At 43.1% G+C, this 9800-nt stretch overlaps 1 protein-coding gene across 2 annotated transcripts in view; it reads left to right on the forward strand.

Annotated features, from left to right (window-relative positions):
- Positions 1–8419: 8419 nt before the first annotated feature.
- The window catches only part of LOC106594895 (dachshund homolog 1), a 73858-nt gene continuing 72477 nt past the window's right edge, over positions 8420–9800 (forward strand). The window contains exon 1 of one of the 2 annotated variants that reach the window (XM_045699542.2): positions 8420–9334. In XM_045699542.2, the coding sequence (XP_045555498.2) occupies positions 8784–9334 (551 nt within the window). In that variant the 5' untranslated portion in view covers positions 8420–8783. The remainder of the gene's footprint in view (positions 9335–9800) is intronic. The other variant, XM_045699543.2, reaches the window with a different exon arrangement.

The following is a 9800-nucleotide window of genomic DNA, read 5'->3' on the forward strand; positions in this document are numbered from 1 at the left end:
ATAGCTGGTTATACAGGTAATTGCCACAATAACAAAACATGCACTCAATTGCACAACTTAAGTAATTGTATTTCTTCACTGGCCCTCCTTTCATTTAATCCATTTGATGGATACTGTCCTCGTCAGCAGCAAGTGATCAAAGAGAGGTTTTGAGTGGCCTCTATTAAACATCGTCAACAAAAACCCTCCTGACAGTTGACTTGTTCTTTGATAACCTCACTGTACCCCCCCCCAAAGACATGTCAGAGGGTATTGAACAGAAGCTAGCATTTCTTCTCCACTATCCGCGTAAAGATCAAACCGCTGCCATCTCCGTGACAGTTGTTCCTGTGAAGAAGAGAAACATGCAGCGTAGACACATTACTCATTCATACTGAGATAAACCTCATCAGACAAGACAACTTCTACACACACACACTATCATTGGCTGGTTCCCTCCAGAAGGCTGAAGTGATCATGTTTCTTCATCCAGACGAGCGCTCTCCTAAGCATCCTCTGACAGCTTAAGACCCTCCTCAGACGCAGAGCGGGAGGTTTCTGTGTCAGCATTTATGTCTTCCCCTCCTAACGTCTGAGCCCCTCAGGAGATAGCGAGGCAGCACAGACAGAGGCTTTGAATGGCAGGCTTTGTGTTCAGTGTCCTCTGGCCCCAGTGTGTTTGATCTCCCTGTTTCATCTGGATACTCTGTTCATCTTCTTCTCTGGCCCTTTGTAAGCACCACATGTCTTATCCTGTTGTCTTCTTCTGTGAAATGATTCATCTTACTTCTACAAATCACAGCTACTGAGATCAGGGGGCGTCAAAGATCAGCACAACCTCAAAATGCTTATCCTTGCAAATCCACACCTCTTCTCTTTGTGGGTATTGAATGGAATATCTGTGTTTAGGCTATTTCATGTCATTCATTTCACTGTAAATTGAATGTATACTTACATCAATGACATTCAGTGCATTTGGTGTGGTTATACTCTTATGACATGACCGATCGTGTGGAACATTAAATGCTTTAATTAATGACATTGTGGTGGGTATTTTCAACAGGCAGCACTAGCTCTGACAGTCCCACTAATTGCTCTGCAGATGAATGATTATTTCTGCCTTAATGCATCTGTTGCCTTTAATATGACTGCTGGAAAGATTTCATTAGTGTTTCGCCATGGCAACAAAGATGTACTTACACTGGTTGCTATAGTACTCCTGTGGCTGTGAATTCTACTGTACATTAGGCTACCCCCTTGAAGAAAAACTATAAGACTTTCAACATCGGCACCATACGTGAAAATATCTACCCAGCTATTCCTTTACCTTTCTATTATATCAAATGTTTTTACAGCATTAAGACATAAACTCAGCAAAAAACGAAATGTCCCCTTTTCAGGACCCTGTCTTTCAAAGATAATTCATAAAAATCTAAATAACTTCACAGATCTTCATTGTAAAGGGTTTAAACACTGTTTCCCATGCTTGTTCAATGAACCATAAACAATTAATGAACATGCTCCTGTGGAACGGTCGTTAAGACACTAACTAACAGCTTACAGACGGTAGGCAATTAAGGTCACAGTTATGAAAACTGGCCTGAGGCACTACTGACTCTGAAAAACACCAAAGAAAGGTGCCCAGGGTCCCTGCTCATCTGCATGAATGTGCCTTAGGCATGCTGCAAGGAGGCATGAGGACTGCAGGTGTGGCCAGGGCAATAAATTGCAATGTCCGTACTGTGAGACGCCTAAGACAGCGCTACACGGAGACAGGACGGACAGCTGATTGTCCTCGCAGTGGCAGACCACGTGTAACAACACCTGCACAGGATCGGTACATTCGAACATCACACCTGCGGGACAGGTACAGGATGGCAACAACAACTGCCCGAGTTACACCAGGAATGCACAATCCCTCCATCAGTGCTCAGACTGTCCGCAATAGGCTGAGAGAGGCTGGACTGAGGGCTTGTAGGCCTGTTGAAAGGCAGGTCCTCACTAGACATCACCGGCAACAACGCCGCCTATAGGCACAACCCCACCATCACCAGACCAGACAGGACTGGCAAAAAGTGCTCTTCACTGACGAGTCGCGGCTTCGTCTCACCGGAGGTGATGGTCGGATTTTCGTTTATCGTCGAAGGAATGAGCGTTGCACCGAGGCCTGTACTCTGGAGCGGGATTGGAGGTGGAGGGTCCGTCATGGTCTGGGGCAGTGTGTCACGGCATCATCTGACTGAGCTTGTTGTCATTGCAGGCAATCTCAACGCTATGCGTTACAGGGAAGACATCCTCCTCCGTCATGTGGTACCCTTCCTGCAGGCTCATCCTGACATGACCCTCCAGCATGACAATGCCACCAGCCATACTGCTCGTTCTGTGCGTGATTTCTGCAAGACAGGAATGTCAGTGTTCTGCCATGGCCAGCGAAGAGCCCAGGTCTCAATCCCATTGAGCACATCTGGGACCTGTTGGTTCGGAGGGTGAGGGCTAGGGCCATTCCCCCTAGAAATGTCGGGGAACTTACAGGTGCCTTGGTGGAAGAGTGGGGTAACATCTCACAGCAAAAACTGACAAATCTCGTCCAGTCCAAAAGGAGGAGATGCTCTGTAGTACTTAATGCAGCTGGTGGCCACACCAGATACTGACTGTTACTTTTGATTTTGACCCCCCCTTTGTTCAGGGACACATTATTCCATTGCTGTTAGTCACATGTCTGTGGAACTTGTTCAGTTTATGTCTCAGTTGTTGAATCTTGTTATGTTCATACAAATATTTACACATGTTAAGTTTGCTGAAAATAAACGCAGTTGGCAGTGAGAGGACGTTTCTTTTTTTGCTGAGTTTATGTTTGTGCCTTTTGTACTTTCAATACTCAGTAGGTTGATCCTTATCACGTGTCTAGTCTAGTGGTTATCTGAGGAGCCTCGTCTAGATCAAGCTAAACATCCAGCATTCTTTTCAGGAACTGTTTTTGTTTAATGTTGACCTTGCCATTACAAATACCCATTAATAACAGTGTAAACTCTTCTGCTTGTTTAATTCCTTTAAAATTCATAACTAGGATATTGGATAATAAACAATTAAGAGCATCGTTAAAGCTCATTAGAGAAGAGAATGGATTAATTGTGATTAGAATATGTTTAACAACTTCCCAACATCTTTTAGTGACTTTGTTGTTTGGACAGGTTCCAATATGATTAGATCTATAATGAGCTATTCCTCTATCTACCTAGATGCTTAACATATAGCACCTCTATTATTTCTGCATTCATTCATTCATTCATTCATTAATGAATTGCGTTCATTAGAGTGTTGTTAATTGAATAAGGATCCATGAGGCCAGTGATCAGTGATAGCAGCAACCTTCACAGAGGCAGCAACCTTCACAGAGGCCTCGACGGGTAAACTCCCTTGTGTTTTTACACTTATAATGAAATATCCTTTATCAAATTAGAATTTTGTGTGTTCAACTATGTAATGATGGATATGATTATATATATTATATTCCCCTTGATTAGATTATTGGAACGACTCATTGACGCAGTGAATTGCACTAGGATCTTGTGTTTAACAGGTGGACAACATCTGCTCTTAATCAGTGGCTATTGCATATTGTTTGGTTCATAAATGTATTCTCAATAATAACCTCTAGTCGTCAACAATTTATGTTAATTCAATCTTCCACAATGAGATTGACTTTATACTTTTTCAATGACTCTTCATGTCTTTATGTGGCGATTCTGTTGACCTCATACTTCATTACAACTTTATTACCAGTTTATTGCTGTCTGGCACTGACCAGGGAGCTGCTTCTTCACTAGCAACATCTACAGTCTACTAACTACACCTAACTTTGCCTCTCTGTCAGTTGACTTGATATGTACACTCTTAGAAAAAAGGGTTCCAAAAGGGTTCTTAGGCTGTCCCTATAGGAGAACCCTTTTTGGTTCCAGGTAGAACCCTTTTTTGGTTCCAGGTAGAACCCTTTTTTGGTTCCAGGTAGAACCCTTTTTTGGTTTCAGGTAGAACCCTTTTGGGTTTCATGTAGCTGTGGAAAGGGTTCTACCTGAAACCAAAATGGGTTCTTCAAAGGGTTCTGCTATGGGGACAGCTGAAGAATCCTTTTAGCTTCTAGACAGCACCTTTTTTTCTCAGGGTGTTAGCTATTTTTCTCACTCACTCAACACAGTTTTTTTTCAGTTGGATGCACAAGGTCAAATTGAGTCAACTCAACTAAGAAAAACAAGTAAGCTACTTTCGACACAAAAATGAGGCAAGCAAGATCAAGTGTATTTGGCTCATTAATCTCTTTGTTTCCTTCAACCTGTTCTGTGCCACTGGCACCGTTCATTACCTCCTCACCTCAAACTCTAACTAAATCAATCCCCATCATCACCACATCAGCTCTCTCTCCTTCTCTCTCTCTCTCACTCTCTCTCTCTTCCTCATTTTCTTTAAATCTCTCTCTCTCACTCCCTCTCTCTCTCTTTCGCTCTCTCTCTTTCGCTCTCTCTCCCTCCCCCCTCTCTCTCTTTCTTTCTCTCTCTCTCCCTCTTTCTCCCTCTCTCTCTCTTTCTCTCTCTCTCCCTCTTTCTCCCTCTCTCCCTCTCTCTCTCTCTCTCTCTCTCTCTCCCTCTGTCCCTCCATCTCCACACCTACATGAGTCTGAACTGTGACTGTCCATCCGTTTCTAAAGCTTAATCTGGTCCTATTAACCTAGGGATCTAACCAACGGACATGTTCAGACTGGTCTGATACAGGGAGAGAAAAACAACACATCCATTCTAATGGGTCGTGTTGTGACAGGGGTCTTCATGATGATTTATGGTGTGCTGTTAGGCCTGATAACTGACGCTGAGGCTCCACACTTGTTTCAATTAGCACCGCTGAAGGTCACGTTGCCGCGGACTACAGCTCATTTCCATACGCATAATCAATTTCCATTATCATCGATGACACGGGAGCATTCTGGAACTCTGTGTTGATTTGGGTCCTAATGGCTGATTCAGCTCCTGACGGAAAGACTTGTCTGTTAGGATTATGGCTGAGAGTGGTTGGGACTGATTTCAAAATCTCTCTCTCTCTCTTTATCTCTGTCTCTCTCTTTACTACCTCTCTCTCTCTTTATCTTGGTCTCTGTCTCTCTACTACCTCTCTCTCTTTATCTTTATCTCTGTCTCTCTCTTTACTACCTCTCTCTATCTTGGTCTCTGTCTCTCTCTTTATTACCTCTCTCTCTTTCTCTTGCTCTTCCTCACCCACTGACCCGAGGCCTCTTGATAGAGATGAAGCGTTAAAGATGTTGTTATTTACTTAATGAGAATGGATAGAGTGGTATTTATGCCTCATCAGTCTGATGTGGTTGTCCTGAGTATCTACCCCTGCAGGGTAGAGTGGGACTGACAGCACACTGACTAACAGACACAGGATGTCACCACCATAGATATATAATTATCTATTACAGAAATAGAATGGGAATGTCAGTTCTAGTCATTATATTTCTATGTTCCTTACACCATTCTTCAGCAGCGACAGAGAGCCCTCACACAGTGGCCTTCAGCTTTTCAAATATGTTTTGGGTGGAATTTGGCGCCCTATTTGAGGTTTATTACTGGCTGGATGGTGCTCATTTGACATTGAAGTACACTTCTGATATTATGTGTGTAAATCAATTTGCCGCTATAAACCGGCGATTAGGCCGCATCTGGCCCGTGGGCCGCAGGTTTCAGACCCGTGGCATAGACTTTTTCCTCCAATAGGTGGCCATTCCCCCTCTCCATGTCTTTTAGTGAGTCTTGACATTTAAAATGTCTATTTGCTGGTAAAAAGCCATCTCAGCAGGAGATAAAGCAGGAGTTTCCAAAGACAAAAGTCAAGTTCAGTTCTCTCTCTTCTCTCCTGGGAGATGCTGAAAGCTAAGCATAATTAAGCACATTTGATTAGAATCAAGCTTGACTTCTTCAGTTGACTTTTAATGAATGCAAATCAGGCATCTACATCCCTAAGATTAATTCCAGCCAATTAAAAAACACAAGAGGCTTATTCAAAAGAGGGATGGGGAAGCAGAAAAAAAGAGTGAAAAGACCTTTAAGCTGAATAAAGAGACTTTTCTCTCCACCTCCTCTTCATAACACTCTCTCTTGAGGTTTTCTTCTCTCCCTCTGCGACTTAGATCATTATCAACGTGATGTTCCGTTAAAGCACTGTACATTCCTATGGAAACGAGGCTATATATCGGATAAAACAAAGGTGCATCGAAAAGCTCCAATATCCTCATTGTTCACTTGATGCCTTTAATTTACAGATAATGTGTATATTCCGTGTTTTCTTTTGTGTTTTTTTTTTACATTTGTGTAATTTGGCAGATGCGACTTACATTTAGAGCGTTGTGCATTCATCTTAAGGTAACTAAGTGAGACAACCCCATATCACTAACCACGGCCATCCATTTCATGCGAATGAATTACCTGGGGAAAAAAGTCACGACCAGGCTGATGGAAACATGAAATGCTGGTACAATTTCATAAATGCCGACAGACAATTTGTTCGTTCGACATGGTGGGATCTTTTTGTGTCGCTAAAATTCATTATGCGAGAAATAGCGGTTCAAACGCCTTTATTCGCAAATATTGATATAATAACCATCATATCGAAGTAAACTTGGTGTCACGCGATGATATGTTCTGTTGTCCTCCCACTACGACTCGGGACAGCACGCAGTTTATTAGGCTACAGAGGAAATACATTATGATGAACTTCACAGGATGGTGAAAGTACAAGGTGATGAGCTTGATGCTTCTTTCCAATAAATATCGAGGGTCTTATTCTGGTGACACCATGATCGATGCTTGGTTGCCGTTTGACAAATAAAAATAATATCGCTCTTAAACATAATAATGTCATAATGTAGGTAGCTGTTGGCTAGAGCGCATGCGCCAATACCAACGTGGGAACATGTTCTATAGGCCTATAGGCTAACGCAACTGTTTTAGTGACAACACCATCAGTAGGGATGAAAATGCGATGGAATCCCAATTAACCATTTTTCATTCGGCATATAGGAATTTAACAGCAAAATACATTTTGAATTGCATGTACACTACCGTTCAAAAGTTTGGGGTCACTTAGAAATGTCCTTGTTTTTGTCCATTTTGTCCATTAAAATAACATCAAGTTGATCAGAAATACAGTGTAGACATTGTTTATGTTGTAAATGACTATTGTAGCAGGAAACGGCTGATTATTAATGGAATATCTACATAGGCGTACAGACGCCCATTATCAGCAACCATCACTCCTGTGTTCCAATGGCACGTTGTGTTAGCTAATCCAAGTTTATCATTTTAAAAGGCTAATTGATCATTAGAAAACCCTTTTGCAATTATGTTAGCACAGCTGAAAACTGTTGTCCTGATTAAAGAAGCAATCAAACTGGCTATTTGTGGGTTCGAGTACAGGCTCAAAATGGCCAGAAACAAAGACCTTTCTTCTGAAACTCATCAGTCTATTCTTGTTCTGAGAAATGAAGGCTATTCCATGCAAGAAATTGCCAAGAAACTGAAGATCTCGTACAACGCTGTGTACTACTCCCGTCACAGAACAGCGCAAACTGGCTCTAACCAGAATCGAAAGAGGCTCCGGTGCACAACTGAGCTAGAGGACATGTACATTAGAGTGTCTAGTTTGAGAAACAGACCTCTCAACAGCGAAGAGAGGACTCCGGGATGCTGGCCTTCTATGTAGATATTCCATAAGAAATCTGCTGTTCCAGCTACAATAGTCATTTACAACATAAATAATGTGTCTACACTGTATTTCTGATCAATTTGATGTTATTTTAATAGACAAAAAATGTGCTTTTCTTTGAAAAACAAGGACATTTCTAAGTGACCCAAACTTTTGAACGGTAGTGTATGTCATCACGCACAGTTTTCTATCCGCAAAAAGTTATTTTGATGGAAACATCTCTGGTTGGAAAATGTGGCCAAGTGGATGGAAACTAGCTGTTGTCAGCACATTTATTCCTCGATAATCAGCGAAGTCAGTGCTAGTGTCATTATTTATCTTTTTGAGCGGAGTCAATTAGCCTATATGCTTTTTTTGTGCAGAGAAGAGAGTCTCCAAACCTCAGTCTCCCCAGCATTAGCAGGGAACTGTCAAAGGCATGCATTTGAGGGGTTGTGGAGGCGCAGTCCCTAATGTGGTGTGTGACAGGAAGATGGGGGTGGGGGCTTGAGGAGGGTCAGAGGTTAAAGTCAGGGTCCTCTTGTCTGTCCCTCTTCTCCCCCTTTAGAGGGTCCTTTTGGAGGGGTTATTATTTCTAAGCAGTGGGCACCTTCCACATTCTGAATAGTCAATATCCAACAGTTCAAATCCAGTGGCGAGGTATAGCATTATCTCCAGAGCTTGTGCTGCTTATACCAATTATTCATCAACGTATTCAGTTTCTATTCCAGTTTTATTCTAGCCTAATGGACCGCATGTTCTGAACACCGTCAACAGATGCGTGTGATGTTGTTCTAAGAATATTTAGAGGCTCCTCCTCTTTTTCATGATGTGACAGTATCATCCCGTCCGCGAGCTCCTCACTCTAGCTCAATTCTGTCATCGGTATCCTGACGCACGGACCCGTTATCCCGCTCACTGCATCTCCAAAGACATTTCTCAGCTTAACAAAATAAAAACTACCGACGAGCTCTCAACTCTTCGATTTCTGTTTCTGACGCGACACTTTTTTTAGACTACACTTGACTTTCGGGACTTTCAGCTTGTTTCTTTTTTAAATCCAGATTTGGATCATGGCCTCTCCGGCTGCTCTCATGCCCTCGGCTCCTCTCGTCCAACCGCCTCCGATACAGACTTCACCGGCGACCAACTCTCCGCCACCAGCAACCACGTCCTCATCCCCTTCACCGTCTATCGCGCCCACCGGACTGAACCCTTTCAGCGCGGACCTCTTACCAGTACCTGTCGGTAGCCCGGGCGCACCGGTCGACGTCCTGCCCGGTAAACCGGTGTATTCTACCCCGTCGCCGGTTGAGAACACTCCGCAAAACAACGAGGTTAAAATGGTCGAGGTCAGAGGCGCCAAGCTCGCCTCTTTCACGGTAAAAGACAACGAGCTAATCTGCCTCCCGCAGGCGTTCGACCTGTTTCTGAAACACTTGGTCGGCGGACTGCACACGGTCTATACCAAGCTGAAGCGGCTCCAGATCACACCGGTGGTCTGTAACGTGGAACAGGTCCGCATCCTCCGGGGCCTCGGAGCTATCCAACCGGGAGTGAACCGGTGTAAACTCATCTCCAGGAGAGACTTCGAGACGCTGTACAATGACTGTACTAACGCCAGGTGAGTTGGTTTCCATGGTGCCCTCGTCTATCTCTGGTGTCTTTAGAAAGAGTTGAAGCGACCGAACAATGCAACATTGTTGAAATAATGACACCTTTTCCAATCTTTTAAAAGTGTTTCAGTTGCACAAATTGAGTCTCTGCAAATATGTGTAGGTGTGCTTAATGTTTTTTTTTTTGCGGCGCACACACACACTCTCTCTCTCTCTCTCTCTCTCTCTCGTGTCTTTGCATTTAACACTGTTAGTTACTCTGAGAAAATGATTCTTCACAGAAATTAATTAATTTTCATTTGGCCCAAAGCGGCAGTTTAAATCAGGGGCTGCTGACATACTATGTTTCTCTGTCGTCGTTTTCTGCTTGTAGTGTAACTGCCTTCTCATATCAATCAGTTGTAGCCCTGAGGAGGAGCTCATCACTGGAGAGATACACTTTGACATGTCTATTTCTCTATATTTATGATTTAA

The sequence above is a fragment of the Salmo salar genome, chromosome 17 (assembly GCF_965601325.2).
Source record: "Salmo salar chromosome 17, fSalSal1, whole genome shotgun sequence".
Taxonomy (NCBI): domain Eukaryota; kingdom Metazoa; phylum Chordata; class Actinopteri; order Salmoniformes; family Salmonidae; genus Salmo; species Salmo salar.